The sequence below is a fragment of the Ischnura elegans genome, chromosome 8 (genome assembly GCF_921293095.1).
Source record: "Ischnura elegans chromosome 8, ioIscEleg1.1, whole genome shotgun sequence".
Lineage (NCBI taxonomy): Eukaryota > Metazoa > Arthropoda > Insecta > Odonata > Coenagrionidae > Ischnura > Ischnura elegans.
Genome location: NC_060253.1, coordinates 96400818 through 96421077, shown reverse-complemented (window position 1 = coordinate 96421077; position 20260 = coordinate 96400818). Strand labels below are relative to the sequence as shown.

General features: G+C 35.6%; 1 protein-coding gene across 1 annotated transcript; it reads left to right on the top strand.

Annotated features, from left to right (window-relative positions):
* The first annotated feature begins 8519 nt into the window (after positions 1 to 8519).
* LOC124163529 (ras-related C3 botulinum toxin substrate 1) lies at positions 8520 to 18397 on the top strand. The gene is made up of 6 exons (XM_046540500.1): positions 8520 to 8653; positions 8836 to 8976; positions 9060 to 9174; positions 9323 to 9440; positions 12879 to 13039; positions 15827 to 18397. Exons 2-6 carry the CDS (start codon positions 8861 to 8863, stop codon positions 15902 to 15904), a joined length of 588 nt encoding a protein of 195 aa, XP_046396456.1. The 5' UTR covers positions 8520 to 8653; positions 8836 to 8860; the 3' UTR covers positions 15905 to 18397.
* Positions 18398 to 20260: the final 1863 nt, after the last annotated feature.

Genomic DNA, 20260 nt, shown 5'->3' with positions numbered 1-20260 from the left:
CAATTCAGTAATTTGTGATTGCCTACTTGTTGAAAACTCTTATTTCAAAATCTTTAACCCTCCGAGAGACTCTCAAGGTGCAGATATGTTGTGTTTAATCACATTTCAAAATATTGTTTATAATATTTTGTGTTAGTTTCACTTTTATACTGGAGATTATGTAAATGTTTATGACTCCTGATGAAATTGTATCTTTTCCATAGTATTTTGTGTTCTATATGAACAAAAGAACTTGTTCATGTGAAACACCTAATTCAAGAATGCCTGTTGCATTTTTGAATTGGTCTTGAGCTTTCTGGAAGTGATAATGAAAATTGCCTTGAGAGCAGAAGGATTAATTAGTACTAAATGCAATTGATCTTTGACCCCCCATTTTACTAATCTCTGTAAGGTAATGTAGTGAATAGCTAGGGTTTTCCATTTAATTGCCCTTGTTCAACAAAGATAAGCTTTGCTGTTTTTTGCCCATACCTTTCTGTATGGAATTAAGGTCATGCTACCCAGTAGTAATGGATGAATACAGATCCTGAAGGAAGTTTACAGGTAATGAAGGGAATAAATTAATTAATAAAAAAGCTAGCAGAAAAAGGTGCAATATTAGACATTTAAAGTTATAATCAACAACAAGGTGCATTTCCATTTCAGAGCATGTGTATAAATGTTAGCAGTTTTAATGTCATATTCACTGCCTGCATTACTAAATGTATGGCATTGTGCTTCATCGAATCTGTGGTTTCATGAGGTTGAATTCCAAGTTATGATCGTACGGCCTGCACAAATGATAGTACATAGTACATATTAACAGGTTGCGTACCGGGGTATTTAAATACTTAGGAACGCAGAGATTGGAAATATGTGCCTATTAGGGTGTAATGCCTTTGGTTTAAACATGGTTAAAAGGTTTATGTGTAGAATATAACTTTATCCAATCAAACGTCATGATCCATCAATTCATTATGAATAACGAACAACAACTGAAAATGTACTAACGAATATGTATTGTACGCTTTAAAATTTTTTAGGTCGACATGCCTAAATGACGAGAATCTTCGTCATCCGTCCGGAACGTTCTGGAAAAAAATTACGAGAATTCTCGCCATCCGTACGCAACGTGTTAAATGTGTGTACTACACAAATAAAATGAAAATATAAAAGCTATTACCCAGCTAGTCACAGACCAGAATTAACAACCAGCATTATGCTCTCTCAAAAAAGTTTGTTGAATGATCAATCAAAAATGGAAGTGCAGGTAATATTTTTACCATTTTACCTGTTTTTATCTGGTCAGTTAACTTTAAAACAGGTCTTTATGGGGATAGGTGAAACATTTTTTTGTGTAGAATAAAATATTTTCATTGCTTTTTGCACTATCAGGTACCCATGTCTAAGGCTTTATGATGTCTGTAATTTTTTTTGCCTCATTTAAGGAAGGCATTCTTTCGAATGGTTGGAAATACCCTTGAAAGTTGAGATAAATGGTCGTGAAACATAGTATTTTTGTGGGAACAGTTATTTTAATTGATGTTGTTGCCAAATATAGTACAATATATAATGTTGGAATTTTATATATTTATATTAAAAGAATGTTTTTCAATATTGAAAGCTATAGAAAGAGATAGACTATATAATTTAAATCTGTTGTAGAACAACGTATTAAAATAATGTAGGTAGCTTAAAATTGATTAAAGTTTTTAGTGATAACTATATCACTGTTGCTGTTGTAGTTATGGGTTTTGTTTTAAAGTTGGTGTTACTGTTATGTTATTTCTATGTTCATTAATTCATAGCAATGGCATAGCCCAGCCTGGGCCAATACAGCTCATGGCCCTCCCAGTAAAATTTGACGAATCAAAATTGTGGTGGCCACGCTTCAGGTTGCTGGCAACGCATGCACCTGTAGCTAAGCCACTGCACAGGGGTGTGGTCCCTTTTGCCTCAATTCATACTACTACTTCAGAAAGCAGCTAACCCGTGACTGCTAGTAGGATGGGTGGTGCTGGAATGATCTCATGGCCCCCCGAGCCAAACTCTTTAGCTATGACATGCTATCACGTTAGCTATGCCTTTGACTTAAAGAAGAATATTTATTAAATCATTCACTGTGCTTAATTAATGTTATGTAATCTATTTTTTAGTATCCATTTATTGTATATTACTGCTTGCAGTCATTTAAATTTTGAAGTTTTTGAAATCATTTTCTGTCACCATCTTTAGTTCTTAATTATATTCATCTATTGCATCTATAAGGAGTTAGTAATTAATAGTTAAATATTTATTTTTATCCAGTGGGAAATGTGTATGTTTTTTGTGAATTTTCATATGCAATTCAGTATTATTAATGTGCCAAAAAATAAAAAAGAATTGAATTATCCTTTTGCAAGAAGATGCCTTTTGAATTGATAGGGATTTAGAGGAGAAACTTGTCACTCACAAAGAATTGGTGTCTTCATACTAGAAAGGAAGTCACATCAAATCATATTTGATGTATGCCAAGGAAAAATAACAAATTTTTATAGGAAGTTGAGGATGATTCTATGCACAAATAATTTCAGTTCATCAATGTTCTCTCACATACTTATGCGAGCGTAGCCATCATAATGGTGTACATCTAACTTCACTCGAGGTAGTGAATTAGTTGAGTAAAATTGTGATTAATTAGTTTTCACTTGATGTTAATTGAACCTGGTTGTCAATGGCTTCATTTGATTATTTCCTTGCTATTGTTCTGTGGTAGTGTCTTCCATGTAAGCATCCACTAACCCTTGTCCGTGGATCTGTGTGCATTTTTACCTCATTTGTCATGAATATTTAATGTATTCCATTGAAAATCATTTAGTGAACTAAGTCATAGCTGCAATTATTTTATTTTGTGATACAATAAAAATATTGTGACTTGTAGTGGTGCTATTCATCAATTTGCTGTGTTTTCATTTTTCATGAATTTTAATACTTTCTGTTTATTCCATTCTTGAATTGCATATTTTAAGTTCTTAAAAAGTTAAATTCATTATTGAATATGGTCTTGTAAAGTTAGTTTTTAGGAAACAATCTGTTAAATTTTTTTAACCTTTTATGAACTTCTCTACTTGATGAAATGGATCATAGCTTCTAGATATGAAGGTCTAATAGGGTGGTTTCCTATTATTTTTTTATTGCCTAAATCGAAAGATTATTACTCCTGGAGTACGTATTTCACGCTTTTAGATTTTTAAATGACAATATCTATTTTTCGCTATTAAATGAAAAGTGAAAAATTTCAAGCGCGCGAAAATGTGACGCGTAAGTAGGAATGATGGGAAAAAGTCCGTGCGACGCATTTCTGGTTCCCCCTCCCGCCTTGTGAGGTGACCTTGATCGAGGCTCTGAGCGCTGATAGGACGCAGGATGCTAGCGGGTAGCTGAGTACCTTGCTGGCTGGTAGCGCTTGGCTTAAAAAAGGTTTATTAATACCTTATCAAACGAAGAAAACTTTCCGACCTTAGCCAGTTTTAATAGGTGATTATTAAGACATGTTTCCCTGAGCTCTGTGCCTCATGCATGCATTGGTAACCTCAGACGATGTAAAAGTCCTATCCTCTCGTGTAGAAACTAGGTCCCTGTGACGTCACGTGGAGTGGAATCGCATGGGCGCCAATCTGGCCTTTTTCAAATGAGGATAAAATTTGACCCTTGCCATTCGTCTAAACCGGTATTTCAAAAACCAAATAATTTGTGTATTATGAATACACTAATGGTGGGTAACGAATCGCAATCAATGCCTTTCGTTTTCTTTGATGAAGGAAACTACCCTATTGTGATTACAAGATTATATTTACCATTATAGTAATAATCCATGATGGCTTTGTTCATTGATTCAATGCAAGGTAGCTAGTGGATTTCATTGGACCTTGGATGTTATCCACTTGTCCTAAATGGTTGAGGATTTATGACACCCCATGAACCATTTATAAATTTTAATTGGGCTACTTCATTCTTTCTTGCACAAACAACTCCTCATTTATGGTGGTGAGGCATGAATGACGACCGCAGCAGATAAGCATTGGAAATGTACTGAGAAAAACGATTGGGATTAAACAGATTCAGTGGTTGTTAATAAGGAAACCATAAGAAGAGTGGGTTTACAAAGAAGTCTTCTGAAAACCCTAAGAATAGGTTGGGAAAGCTTAATTGAAAACGTCATGAGGCATGGTGATCTGATAAAGACCTGGACAAGTGGACATAAGGAATAGCTTAGATCTAGAGAGCTGAAGCCATGGAGGCCAGCTTCGAGTAACCCCACTCCATGTGGCATAACAAGTCAGTGTTAAAATGTTGGCTGCTCAACTAAGGGGCCTGGTTTAAAATTCCAGCATTGACTGATGTGAAAGTAGAAGTTGATCAGTTTTCGAGGAGTATTCAAATTTCTCCTATTTGTATGGAAAAAATGGCCAAAAATAAAGCATGAAGCTTAAGTAGGTAACTATTTATTACAAGCATCTCACTCAATACAAAATTATGCACTAATAAGTTCACTGGTGGGTCGCACTCGAATGTTGCCCTGCATGAAGGCAAATTTACTATTTTTACTCCTTTTATAGTCATCGCCATTCTGTGAAATGGAAAGTTGGGGGTCATAAAATGTAGTAAATGATTCTATTCTACTGATGGTAAACCTATATTAGCCAAAGTGGATTCTCTAAGGCCGTAGCCAGTGCTCTGGTTTACCAGTTCAAATTTCTTCCAAAATGTTTAGGAGAGATAGTCTAAGATGTAACCCCTCCAAAAGTGATCTCCCCTGAAATGCATGTTCCCCTCCAATTAAACTGAATTTTGGCTTTGCGATTAACAGGCCCCCTCCTTAATTTCTGCGAAGACTGGAAAAAAAAGTAGTCTGCAAGGCGGCTCTACAATGTAAATTTTTATTTCACCTGCTTAGCGTGTTTAAAAATGATTGGTAAATACCTTAAAAGCCACATTTTTAAGCATATCAAACATCAGATGGTCTTTGTACCACCAAGATATCATGGAAAGAAATGAACCTCACCACCCAAAATAATGACTACAATCCATCCAAGCTTTTGCAAAGTCACCTACTTAAAGATCTAAATAGGAGATGACTTAATGAAATGTTAGTTTTAGTGTTGACCCATTTGTGCTGAGAACTTTTCTTTGCAAAATTGTAGGTATCAATTTTTGCTCTTTCTGTATCATTTCCTTATATCCAGATCATCGGAAAAATACTTTAAAAATTCTGTGACCTCTACGTCAGGAAAAACAGGGTGGATCATTAACGACCTTTTTGGTACATATCTGCTTTCAGCCAATGCAACGAATAAATAAATTATTATTGAAAAACTACAATATAAATGTTATCTCGCTTTTAGTTATTGAGGATTATTACATTATGTACTTTATTTGTGTAATTAAGATGTTAATTTTTTAATCAATTTTTTTGTGATACATTGATAAACTCCTTTTCACTTTTGACATGCTTTTTCTGTCTCATTCTTGCACTTTTTGCTCCGTCTTCTAGCCTGACCGGTGACAATTAAATGCCCACCATTACCTGCCCTTGCTTGGTTTTGGATTCGGGAGATGAAATACTGAGAACCGGGCACTTTAGGTGCCACTCCGTAATTCTGTAAGAGAGCTTGAACTACTGCTTAGCAGAATGCAAGAGTTGAGTGTAAGCCCGTGACATAAAATCTTGGCATTACTCATTGAAAAATCTAATAGCCACATAATTATGGAAATATGCCACTTTTCCCCCCTTATTCCAATTTTGTAATTAGAAATGTTATTATCCACAAGATAAATACCTCCCATATTCTTATTACAGTCTGAAGTAACCAATGGCTGGTCAATTTTTATTTTGCTTTTCATCGGAACAAGAGTTGAGGCTTAGCTTGCTGAAGAAGGAAAATCCTAATGTCATTCGAAAGTATGTACTCTACATTGTTATCCTTCCATTGATATTTTTGTCATGTTGCTTTACCTCATTCATTCTGTTCACCCTGACTGTTCCTGTCACTTCCATACTTCTCTGTCACATTTCTGACATAAGCTTAGTGCTAGCAAAGAAATTATCAAAAATGAAAGAAAAGGATATACTTTTCTGTAGGTAATAGATACGCAAACTGGTATGCCTTTGATTCACCCAGACCTAAATAAAGAGGCCTCTCAGAAGGCTCCTTGTATCGGCGACCATGATGTAAAACTATGTGAAGACGTGACGCTGCCCGAGCCTTGTATCCATAATGGATCGGCTTCCCGTGGATGAACTGATTGCATCCATGTCGGCCGAAATAATAACACATCGATTCATCGCTGGAAACATTTGTTTCACATGGTGTAATACGTATTGTAACGTTTTTTTTTATCATCTTCTCTTTAACGTCTTACAAATATTGTTATTACACCGTATAACACGTTTTATAATTTGGAACTCGGGAGCAAAAACGCATCCGCACACCGTGACGATTACAATCCAACTCTCCTTTACACTCCATCCCGACCCATCCACAACAATCTCCATCCAACATCACTTGCCTCATTGTTCCTCTCCCACCAATTGTCACATCAACATTCTCCGACTCAACTCAAATAAAACTCAAAATTAATTGTTACAGTATGAATATCTCATTTAGCAGCGGTCTAACTTGCCATTTCATCAACAATCTGTAGGTTTTTTTTTTCACAAATGTGTAACAAACTGGATCCCTGCACATGGAGTGTTAGACCTTTACATTCTGTGCATTGTCTGTGGTCTCCCAAAACATTCGGCAATGCGGGAGTGGGACCTAACTACTGAGGTACAGAATTCCGATTAATGCATACCTTTCATCGTGATAGAATTATAGTTACTCGTTTATTTTCTGAGCAGTGTAATTGATGGTAAATTTAACAATTGTGTCTATAACCTCTCTGTTAAGAAAAATTTGGAGGAGATTGAGTGAATGGTCACTCTTTGAGATGGTGGCAGCATGTTTTTGACAACTATCAGCATTTGGAAAAGTGTGAGTTAAGGCAGGTCTTCAGATACCCATTTCCTCACTGTTGGCTTGGATCTTGTACTGCATCCCGTTTTCGGATTAGGCTCACTGATTTTGGGGATTTATCCCCATTTAAGGGGATACCAACTGTATTGTAATCAGGGTAAAGTCAGCTCTATATTTTATCTCAGAATAAAATAATTCAATTGATTATAAATTTTATGTGCAAAAATGTTACTAGGAAATATGAAAGAGATCTTTCTTGAAGGACTACAACAGGCATGGGCAATTTCTCGCACATGGAAAACATACAAATATGTCCAACCCTCTCATCTTTCCTGATTTCCCTGTCCCTTCTTGTAATTAAGGACCTTCATGGTCTTTCCCTTTAAAGCGAAGCTAATTGCCTTGCCCAAACCAGACCCTCACTTGCTCTGTAGGGGCTATTTAAACTCTGGGAGCCCAATTAATCTCTCAAATAATTGGTGTCAATTGCTGTAAAAATTTGTGGGGTTTGGAATTCTCTGGGGGATGCATACAATATTTACGGGGATGTGTCCCCAAAGGATCGACATTCGTGTCCCAAATAGTGTGTAAATTAAAAAAGATTCCTTCCAGAGCGTGGTATTAAATCAAACAATATTTTGGGTTATTCAATTATAATATTTGTAAAAAAAATGAGCCATTAATTTTAAGTGCCACTAATATATTACTTAGTGATCAGGACCCTGACCATGAACCACAAGAAACAGGTTGGTAGAGGGTTACAGCAGTCTTCTACCTGTTCTTCCTCTCATCGGAAAAGAGGAAACGTTTGGTCTCGGCTTTGAAGACTTGTGATCCAGATGACACGGCTGAAGAGTTCACTGTTGAGGAAAAGAAGAGGACGGTCCTGGAAATGAGATTGTCCTGCCACTAAAGCTTATTATATATAATGCAAATTGAACACCTAAGATGCTATAGACAACTATGGAAATTATTACAATTGAATTATGAACGTATGATGGTCGCTTTTGATATATTCTAGCCAAGATGTGATGGCAATGGTCGCCGCGTCATTGAGAACATCCATCAAGTTAATGATTCAAGTATTTTATAAGATGCTTGGAGGCCTCTCACTGCACTGTTGAACTGAAATTTTCCTTTTGTTTATTCTTCAACTTTAATTTTTTTATTTTCATTAACTTTCGAATCAAAACTCCTGTTGGTTAATACGGGGTAAACAACAAAACCTGAGGGCTGAATTGAAATTAATGTTGATAAAATTATAGTTACGTTCGTTACGTTTTAAATACCGTTCAAATGAAATCGTATTCCCGGGCTTGAAGTTGAGAGATTTACCACGCTTTTTATACGAATTTGTCTTCACATAATATCCACTGTTTCGTATAATCTATTGCTTTTTATACTTATTATTTTCTTTATTCTTTCCTGATAGGAATCATTCTCGTATATTTTAATACGAATAGTAAGATTTTATTTTAAAGTTGGCAAGTGTGTGGCTCGTGGCCATTACCAAAAATATTCTTTTCAAATCTCAAAGGTTGCCAGTTGTGTCTGTGTAAATTATAAGTACATCCGCAAAAATGGCGTTTTGAGGCGTATAGGTTTTTTAACGATTAAACGTGAATGTGATTTTCAGTTTATCGTGGACAGTGGCTCTGTACGAATAAGTTTTAAATGTAAGTTACCTTCTTTCATTTTCGACTATTACATCGCTCGATGAAACAATTGTGTACCTCGATCAAAATCTTGCCAGCCCTCTGTTAGTCACCGTTGTGTATATTGCTGTGTTATCTGTGCATTTCATGGGAATGGTAGTTATATCCTTCACCAAATCATTTTTTATCTGTTTACTTTTTAGTTAAGTTCTAAATACCGGCGGGGTAATGTCGTCAGGGCGGCCTATAAAGTGTGTTGTGGTCGGGGATGGCACAGTTGGTAAAACTTGTATGCTTATTTCTTACACTACCGACAGTTTTCCTGGAGAATATGTGCCCACTGTGTAAGTTCACTTGTGATTTAATCTAAGGAGACGCGGCTAAATAAAAATATTGCGGAAATGTTATAGTTTTAAATTTACTGCAGATTTGACAACTATTCGGCGCCAATGGTTGTGGATGGCATACCAGTCAGTTTAGGATTATGGGACACTGCTGGACAAGAAGATTATGATCGCTTGCGTCCATTATCGTATCCACAGGTAAGCTCAACCGTACTAAGTTTTTAGGGCTCAAGTAGAGGACAAGCCATTTTTGGATAATGAGATGGCTGAGGTTCTGACAGGCTCAGTTTAAATTTTTGATTGATTTTTGCGATGTTTACTTACCGAATGTCTTCTCCTTTCACAGACGGATGTCTTTCTCATCTGCTTCAGTGTCATCAGCCCCTCATCTTTTGAAAATGTGACTTCGAAATGGTATCCTGAAATCAAACATCATTGCCCTGACGCCCCAATGATTCTTGTTGGTGAGAATTTTGAATATTTTTAACTGTTTTTTTTCTTATCGGGTCCTTTGTATAAACAATTATGTTTCAGTAATAATGAAAAAGTAATTTAGTGGGAAGTATACCCGTAGTGAGGGCATTGTAGGGTTTTATTTTTACATCTTTCGGTAATTATATCGGAAGAAAATATTTATCATTTCATTTTTACTGATGCCGCATTTGCATTATTTGCCACTTATTTTACTAATATTTCACGAAATACTTGCATCATAATGATAGCAACTTCCCTTATGTTTATGTTAAGGACATTTGTTTGTGCTTCTCTCTGTTTATCTTTTGAGATTCGGAGATGTCCATTTATATCGAGATTCCCTTGCCTTAACGTGGTTTGTATGTCATCTTGCTATCTATGTGTGTCAATATGCATAGGCATCTGGCCGTAGTGAAAGTACGTTTGCTTAAAAACATTCTTAACATGTATTTTTTTTTAAGATCTCCAAGAAGTTAAAAATATCAATCAAATGAATTTTAGTTGACAAAACTCATAACTTTAAGACCTGGATCATTTATCTAAGCTTTGTCCATAAATATTCTTACAGGAGATCATGTCTCTGAATGGCTGTTGTACCTAATTATATATTTTGATGTTTTCTTCAATGAGTCAAACATGCTAGCATTTATAATTCTCTTGTACCTCCACCACAGTGAATAAGCCTTGTGTTGTGGAAGGGTTGAGGTGAGGATTATCAGAGTTGGGTGGGTGGTAGCCTCAGCTTAGCCACCTACCACTGTGCCATAAGATAGATAAGCTAAGGAGAGGATGTGAATAACCGAAAATCATGCAGTAAAATAGGATAATAGCCTAAGCATTCCTAGTTGCTTCACACACTGGGAACTTCATGTTAATGTGAGTCGAGATCTACTTTCAGGAAGTACCTGCTTACAAGATCATTCCGATTGAATTTACAAGTAATGTTACTTTTTTGTTTCAATTTTTTGTGCGACACATGCAATATAATATGGATCTTGTACTAGGATGCTCTTAATGTGAAGGTCTTTTTTCTCCACAGTTATCTTTGTTACATTTCATCACAGTTATCATTGTTAATGATAAAATGTACTCCCATTTATAAGAGTGTGTTAGTAACATGGCTCTCCCTATTATTTACTCCAAATCTCTGTAAAAACATCAGATTTGTGTTGGTGGAACCTAGAGTTTGAATGACAAGTAGTGCCAACGGGATGGCAAATTGCTTAAGATAATTTCAGAATGAAAAAGTGCTCTTATCTATAGTCTTGCCTTTATTCTCTTCACAGTCCTGAGCACCAAGAAGGCATTTTTTCTCATAAAGGTTTTTCTTAGCCCTTTTGCTCAAATACCTGCAGCTTGGGGCAAGACTGCTGAGAATGAGCCCGTCATAAACATGTCCAGGCATGAGAGCATGGGCGTACCCAGCGGGGGGCAGGAAGGGGCAGTGGCCCCCTCCCCCAGAAGTGCAAATGAATGTAATTAAAAACGAGGAAGCGTTGAACAAATTTTCCTAAGAAGAAAAATGATTTAGTATAAGACAGGGAACTAAAATAATAATAAAAAATTTTCAAGCAAAAAATTAAAAAAAAATGTATCATAATTTCCTTAAATTTTGGTTTGATTAACCTTTTCTGTGCTAAAATTTTACAACAACCATGGCATGCCCCCCCCCCCCCCCCAGTTTTGATCCTGGGTACGCCCTTGCCTGAGAGGTTATTTTTTACCATTTTTCTCCCATAAGATGTATTTGAGTCTTTTATATTGGCTGAGGTAATAGCAGATTTCTCGAAGAGGTGATACCATTAAATATTAACCGTCATATAAAATCCTGCTCTCCACATGACAGTGAAGCATTTGTCTCTTTTAGCCCTATTGACCTATTCACTTCTGGTTCTCTAATTCCGTCCCATGTAAGGTGAGATGCACTTTGCGCTTCTACCCTTGGTAAAGCATGATGGCATGGACCACCAATTGGATGCCAGAGCGTGGTTTACATGAGTGGCATGATGTAGGGGAAATACTTGCACTGTTCTCAGTTGGCATTACATACTGTGAATAGGAATTAACAAAAGAATTCAGTCTTGCAAGAAACAAAAACCAAGGGACCTTATATTCCTGTATCTACATCTATTTGGCGTACATATCTCTATTATTTTAGTATTTCTTATGCCCTGGCTGATTGACAGATTAATACACAATCGTAATTGCACTGTCCATACTATTGATGCTGCATCGATGAAATTTTTAAATGAAGATATCTATTTTTCACGATTAAATGAAAAGTGAAAATTTTCAAGCGCGCAAAAACTATGAGCGTGGCTAAGTATGAATGCTGGGAAAAACCCGTGTGACGTCATTCTGGCTGCCATTCCCGCTGTAAGAGGTGTCCTTGGGGTGATGATGTGTGTGCTACTGCGATGCAGGCTACTAGTAGGTAGTAGAGTACCCTGCTAGCAGGTAGCGCTTGGCTTAAATAAGGATTATTAATACCTTATCAAACGAAGGAAACTTTCCGACCATAGGCAGTTTTAATAGGTGATTATTAAGACATGTTTCCTTGAGCTCTGTGCCTCATGCATGCATTGGTAATCTCAGACGATATAAAACTCCTATCTACTTGTATAGAATCTAGGTCCCTGTGATGTCACGTGGAGTGGCATTGCATGGGCGCCAATGTGACCTTTTCAAATGAGGTTAAAAGTTGACCATTAACATTCGTCTACACTGGGATTTCTAAAACCAAATAATTTTTATATTATGAATACACTAACGATGGGTAATGCATCGCAATCAATGCCTTTAGTTTTTTATGATGATGAAAACTACCCTATTTGTAATATTGAATTTATGGATTCAATTGCTTTACTCTTTCTGAAAGTGAGCTGACAAAACAAATTTTAGGGCTTAAAGACATTCAGAGAAAAACAAATCTTCCCATTTTTGAAGAGAAAATAAACTTAAAGTGTGAAAATGATCAAATTGATAATCAATTTCACAATGATTTGTCATGACATTAAACTTAGTATGACTAATCAGAAAATCCTTGAAATTTGAATATATTAATCTGCTGTGTTGTAACAAAGGCATTAGCTAACTGCATGCAGTAATTGCCTAGAAAATTTTGCTGTTTTACTTTTCTTTGTGCAAAATGACTATTATTTACAGAAAAAAGTTGCACTCGATTCTGAATTATGTAAGCAGCCTTTGCAATATTAGTCCTCAAACTTGGGAGACATATTTTGCATTGGATAGTTAGTCTCTTTGTAAACATAGAGGAAAAATCAGTGTAGTAGGGTTGACAGGCTGGGGTGATTATTAAAACATTGTGTTAACTTAACTATTATAACAAATTATGAGCTTCATCATACTTGTGTATTATCTCAATGTAAACAAAATGTACTTTATCTGTACTTTATTTTTCTTTTCAGGGACAAAAATAGATTTGAGAGATGACAAAGAACAGTTGCTTCTCCTTGCTGAGCAAGGTTTATCGCCTGTTAAGAGGGAGCAGGGACAGAAATTGGCCAATAAAATTCGTGCTGTGAAGTACATGGAATGTTCAGCACTTACCCAACGAGGATTGAAACAGGTAATTATTTTGATAGTTTCTCTGACTACCTTCCAGGTTATTATCCATCCACTGTCATTTGTATCACAGAATAAGCAACATAAATTGGTAGCATGGCCAAACCATCTTCAGAAAATAAAAGATTAAGGGAATTCCTAATAATTTGGGGACAGATTATTCATGATGAATTTTAATCCTTCATTGATAATTTTACTATCTTGCTATTAACTATCTTTATTTAATATCTTTTGAAAATCAGATGGGAAAATGCCAGAATAATGCAAGAATATTTAAGAGATTTTTAGGGCTTGAATTCCCCATTTTAAAATGCAAATCAAAGATACAGGCGGTCCCCGACTTTCGTACATAAAGCATTCCCGAAAACTTGTACGAAAGTCGAATTGTACGAAAGTCGAACCATTGACTTCCATACTAATTAGGGGTTACGTTCCAAAAGAGCGGAATTTACGTACTAAAACTTTTTTTTTCACGGAATTCATTTCAATTGACTTAATTTTAATAATATATTAATAAAACTCCTCAAATCATATAATTTATTTCGAAAATACGCAGAAAATGCAAATATAAGTTAAAAAAACAAGAACTTCGTTGGCTATCGAGTGAAACTTCCTCTTGGCGTTTAAGTTGACATTCCACTTATTACGTCCACTATAAATAAAAGGACATATCAAGTAGCATAAATAAATGTATTCGTTGAACCCGCACTCTGGATACCTTTTAATTTTTACACCAAAATTCGATGTTTGGCAGGTGACATTCGTGATCGCGTATATTCCGCATGTTATTCAAAAAAGACAAAAGACAAACGGAATTCGGGTGATATGTCGTGCAATATCGTTGCTGAAGGTTTACATGAATTAAACAGCACTCAAACGAAAAAACACAATTAGAAAGAAGGTCAGTTTTATTGAAAGCTATTCGATGATGTCTAGTCAACTTCTTTTGAAAAATATCTTCAATGAAGGCTTTCCTCCTCTCTTGATTAAGGAGCCTATAGCAGGCAGTCTCTCTCCCAAATAAATCACCTAGATCAGAGTCAATTACCAACAATTCCCTTCATTATATACGTTCATATTGTTCGCATATACTGCCAATACTGCAATTTGAAACAATTGAATGTTGGGATGCGCAATATACATAGCGGGAATTTTAAAAAAATTACAGACCAGCGTCCGAAAGTCCGAATTTAGCGTACGAAAGTCGAGTAAAAGGTGTCAATTTTGAATGTACGAAAGTGCGAATTGTACGAAAGTCGAGTGTACGAAAGTCGAGGACCGCCTGTATACGTATTTGATTTCAAATTTCTTTGGATAAAATTTCCTTGCGTTGAAAGCCCAATGAAATTTTTTTTTTCTTTCCTAATTCCAAAAAGTACCAAATTTTTTTGCCTACCCATCAAAAATCCTGAAATGGTTCTTATGCTCACCAATACATAGCTATTATTGCATGTAGCCTTTTTCTATCCTCAGTCCAAACTTAACGAATTCTTGCTCACTGGCAATAAGGCTAATGTGGACAGGAAACCTCCTTTAGTGTGGTACATTTTCCCTAAGTTTTTTCTATACTTGGGGAGTACTGAATAGCCTTGATGTGAAAGGTTGCCCAGGATAAAGGGCACATTGAGATCAACAGGGCATATGGTCATGAAAATGACTGGTCTGAAATCATGACTTATGACGGGAAATTGTTTGGCGTGAGACTGCGGTGTGGGAAGGTTTCTTGCACACCTAATTTGAGGGAAAATTATTTTACTCTCTATTACTTTGAGTATCTCTTTTTTGAATATCAATATTTCTATTTACTATATTACTACTTTCACCTACATCCAGGCAATATTCAATGTTGATTGATTTAGGATGTATGATAGGATTTAGGATGAATGATGCCCTAATGAGTAAGACTAGACTGCTCTGTGAAATTCTAATGGTAAATTTTACCAAATTATTGCTTCATTCTTCATTAGGGTAGTTTCCTTCATCAAAGAAAATGAAAGTCATTGATTGCGATTCGTTACCCACCATTACTGTATTCATAATATACAAATTATTTCATTTTAGAAATACCGGTTTAGACGAATGGCAATGGTCCATTTTTATCCTCATTTGAAAAGGGCCAGATTGGCACCCATGCGATGCCACTCCACGTGACGTCACAGGGACCTAGTTTCTATACGAGAAGATAGGAGTTATACGTTGTCTGAGGTTACCAATGCATGCATGAGGCGCAGAGCTCAGGGAAACATGTCTTAATAATCACTTATTAGAACTGGCTAAGGTCGGAAAGTTTTCTTCATTTGATAAGGTATTAATAATCCTTATTTAAACCAAGCGCTACCAGTCAGCAGGGTACTCAGCTACCCGCTAGCAGCCTGCGTCGTATCAGTGCTCAACTCGCCTCAAGGTCACCTCACAAGGCAGCAGCGGGAACCAGAAATACGTCACACGGAGAGATTTCCCGACATTCATACTCACGCGTCGCGTTTTCGCGGGCTAGAAAATTTTCACTTTTCATTTAATCGCGAAAAATAGATATCGTCATTTAAAAATCTAAAAGCGTGAAATACTACTCCAGGAGTAATAATCTTTCGATTTAGGCAATAAAACAATAATAGGAAACCACCCTATTATTGTGACTGTAGTTGCATTCTAGTTTCAAATCTGTAACCTACCTTTGGCTCTACTATTTTGTCTTAGCATAATTTTGAGTCCACTCTGCCAGTTTTGATGTTATCCCTTTCTGTAGGAATTTGTTTTTACTAGATGACAATGTTGTTCAAACCTTTTTCAGGTATTTGATGAGGCTGTGAGAGCTGTTCTTCGACCTGAACCCCAGAAGCGCAGGCAAAGGAAGTGTGTACTTCTCTAGGGTTTGTCCCCAAACAAAGGTTACCAGCCTGATGGAAAAATGATTTAATGAAATTGAACACCACAGTAATTTGATAAGAAACTGACTGTTGTGTCTGCTAAACACTGAGATTTAAGAGCATCAATTCATGTGAAGGCATTTAATATGAAGTTTACAGTTTAGGTGTGGATTGAAAGATTACTTGAGCCTTCATTTAATATTAAATAAGCTAACTTATGTCTACATGGTAAGATTAAATTGTGAAACATCATTCAATCAGGTCCCTTTAAACATTTTGGCACTGCTTTGATAGTGCATTCATTCTTCTTATGTATTAATTTTTACCCATTTAAATTGATATGCTGCCATGTGTATGGAGAAGTACTTCCCTCCTCAAAATCTTCATGCTCATTTTTATAATTTTTCAACTTCATCATTAATATGATGGAATGTGCATTTAAGTGTCAAAGAAATTGTGTACTCCGTATGCTGTTTTTACTTACCAATGTTTTATATTATTTTAGCATTGGTACCTAATAGGTGGATGTACACAATTATAGTTGTGTAGCAGTGTTGCTCATTGCAGTAGTTATACTTTTATAAGAGAAATTGTTTGGTTTTTTTCTAGTATGACATATATAATTCCCAAGCATGTGTGTGGCATTTATTTTCTTTAAGAAAGCTGTGACCTTATAGTTTTTAAGGTCATTTAAGAAATGTATTGTTTACTTTTTCTACTTCCGAGAAATGTGTTCAATTTTGTAATATTGATACTCAAAAAATTATTTATCTTTGGACATGCGCCTTACTTTTTTTAAGATTTTTTTATTCCGTCTTAAATCATCTTTTTTATTTTGTTATATACATATATACTACTTTACTAAGGAAAAGTTATTAATTTATTGAAGATAAATATTAACGATATTAATAAATGCTTTGAAAAGGATTATCTTTGATGTGTTTTTGCTGTTGGTAGCTAATGTTTTGTTATAGATATCTCAGTGTATTAAAATTTCTCTGTATACCAAGTATCCTGATAAAAATAACTTGCAATGGCACTAAAGCTAATAGCAGTTGTGTTTTTTGGGGAATTGGGTTTGAAAATTGTAGTTTGAAATAGAGCGTGTTTTCACCCAAATGTCTTAGGTATATGTTGACATAAATTGTTTATAACAATGTGAATGCTATTAGGTATTTGACTTATGATTTCGGTGAGGAATCAGTTTTTTTATGTGTATTTAATGATTAGCATTTTATATTTAATTTGTGTGCCATTTAAATACTCTTGCATGAGGCCCTTTATCATTACTTGATTTAATTTACAAACTTTGATAATCTGTAACATTGTACATATTGTAAATAATGGTGAACCCCAAGGGAACTACATCTTGGGTGCTTAACATCAATATTCATTGTATGGAATCAACAGTTTTTCAATTAATTTTAATGCCACATGACCTTCTGGAGACAATATTAGGAATTTAAGGTCATGAAGAAACAATTTACTGTTAAAATGATATTGAAAGTCATAGGCAGGAAAGAATCGTTTATTTCTGGTCAAAAAGATTGTAATCCTTGTGATTTAAAAAAAAAGTGCTATTCTACCAAAGGTTAATTATGTTTGGCCTGCACAATGTATCTTTTGCTGTTTTTTCTAGTCACTTAAACCTGGTTTGTTATGCTGAACTGAGGGATATACTCTCATTTATGATTGCAATTCATGATGAAAGTGTAAGTTGTGCCTTTGTCCATTTGCACTGTGTAATACTGAATACCTCCTTCTTTTATAGATATAAAATTGATGGATGGTTTGGTGGCATATTTGTTTTATGAGATTTTTATTAAATTTTGTGAATGCAGTTGTATTTTGATGATCAAAGAACACTTGATTACTGAAGTAAAAGGTTTTGTTTATTCTTATTATCAGATTTATTATTAGAAATGACAGCCATTTCTAGCTGAATATTGTTTGCTGAAAGTACCTATAATGATTTATTCTTGCCTATTCATCAAAAAGACTTCTCGTTGATGGTGACTATTTTTTTTAACGAAGCCCAGTTTTTGTATCTCAGTAATCTGTTTGAGGTGAAGTTACATATTTGAACATGTGTTCAAGATATTTCTGGTTCATACTATAGATTTATGCAATCTATTTAACCAGGCTTAGAGTGAATACCTCACTATCATTTTTAAGTCTCTGAGTAAAATGTGAGGAATAATTTATTGTAAATGCAGCTTCCATGGCTTAGAAAACATGTAAAGAATGAGTACAGTTTTGGTATTTTTTGTAATTTGTATCATTATTTCATTGATCATTAATTTTTATTTCTGCAATCTTAATATTAACATCGAAAATCTTTTCTCTTTTTTAAGTTTTCCCTTATCTTGCCAAGTAAGGGAATCTTTTCAAAGCTGTTCTCATTTACCCAAATTCATCTTCTAATAGAACTGTTTGCATTATTTTGCAAGCATGGATGATGCACAAAATTTGTTGAATAAAAAATTTCATCTAAAGATCCATACTGTTCACTTTTTCCCTCATGGCAGTACACCATGTCTACCTAATGCTAAGTATTGCTTTGTCTTTTTGCCTCTTATCATCAGCACTATTTTGAAAATTATCATGTGAAGCAAGAAAGAAACAGGCATCAGAGAAAACAAAGTATATTATCCTGTCTAATCAGGTGTCGAGAGATGAGGTTTTGAGATTAAACCACTTCCACATTTTTAGGATGAAAAAATGGATAGCCTTTCGTATTGGTATTTAAAATCTCACAAGGAAGTGTTTTAAAGACATTTTAACCTACATATTTTACTTTTTATCAAATTTTTTAGGCATAGAACAGTTGTACATCATTGAAGTGACGTGAGACCGTAGTCATTGAAATCAGGGTTAAATTGCATTATATGTAGCACTAGTCTTCCCTGAATTCTAGCTGTTTATTTTAGAGATTTGCCTGGAATCAGCAAGGCATATTCAAGTTCTTGGCAGAAATGGTGAAAGGTGTAATTTAAAAGCCCATGTATCTCCAACTCAAATGTAGACTGGACCATGGAAAGGAATGCAGCATATCATACAGGATTTGAAACCAAAATCCTCGGTCACTAACCCAATGCCCTACACTGTAGGCTACTATACTCCCTCTCACTTAGCACAGGCTAGATTTTTTCTTATGTGCAACAAGGCTATTTGTCTTCCTTTAGGGTACGATTAAAACAACACATTGGTAGGGGAGATTGGAAATCCCACTGTCACTATGAGGGAGGACTTGTTGCAGATTGCGAAGAGGTTATTCGCTGCATTCTTAGGACATCCTTTTCTACACACTACTCTTTGCTCTGCAGCACATCAGGCAGGAATGGCTATAGAAACTAAACGAAAGTCAAAACCAGTAAAATTTAAATAGTCTCGCACCCAGGGGCAAAATGTAGAAACGAAATGAATTTAAACCAGGGGAGCTAAATTCAGGGTGGAAACAAAATCGGAGTTAAAACTACTTCAGGTTGAAACTTAACTAAAACTCTGGGATGAAACGAAGCGCAGATAATGTTTCGCACCGGAAGGACCATGTGCTTCACCTTCGAATGGTTTTGTTTCGACCCACACACCCAGTATGTAGTATGGTTGAATGAAGAAGAGGTTGGTCTACTGCCATGAGATGCATGGAGCACTCATATTTTTATCACTAACAGGAGAACGGTGAATGCAAACTGGCCATTGGATTTTTAAGCTCAATATTCCAACCTCTCTACATGTAGGTCAAATGTAATGGGTTGAAACTATTCCCTTCTATCCCCCTCCACTCAACTTCTGGGAGTGAAACTTACCTATGGGCAGCGGAGTTTCGATTAATTTAGTTTCATTCCCAGAAGTTAAGTTTCGTCCATGGTCGAAACTAAACTCCTTGGTGATTTTAATTTCGTGCAGGAATGAAACGAAACCTTGGCCTAGTATTTCCGTTTCCCTCCGGGTCGAAACGAGACATTTTCATTTCACTTGTCATCCCTGGTTTCAGGATACTAAAGCTATTAACCTGAAAGAGAGCACTTTTTAAAATTTGCATAGCTTAAATTATGGTTTTAGCCTAAACCTGCAATCTCTACGCTTATTGGCTATCGGCTGCATGCAAGACTTCCTTATAATGTTGGGAAATGCCTTCTTCAGTGCTGATAGTTACAAAAATTAAAAAAATCTCACAGTAAATTTAGTGGAACAACATTGTGTAACAAAATTCCGTTTCTGTGCTCCCAACTGCAAAGTATTGCACCTATGTACTCAAAAATTCTACCCCAGACAAATTTACTCATTACTTTCCCACAGAGTCCCTATACTTATTCCGCAAAAATAGTGCCATTGTCTCACCATATATAGAACTC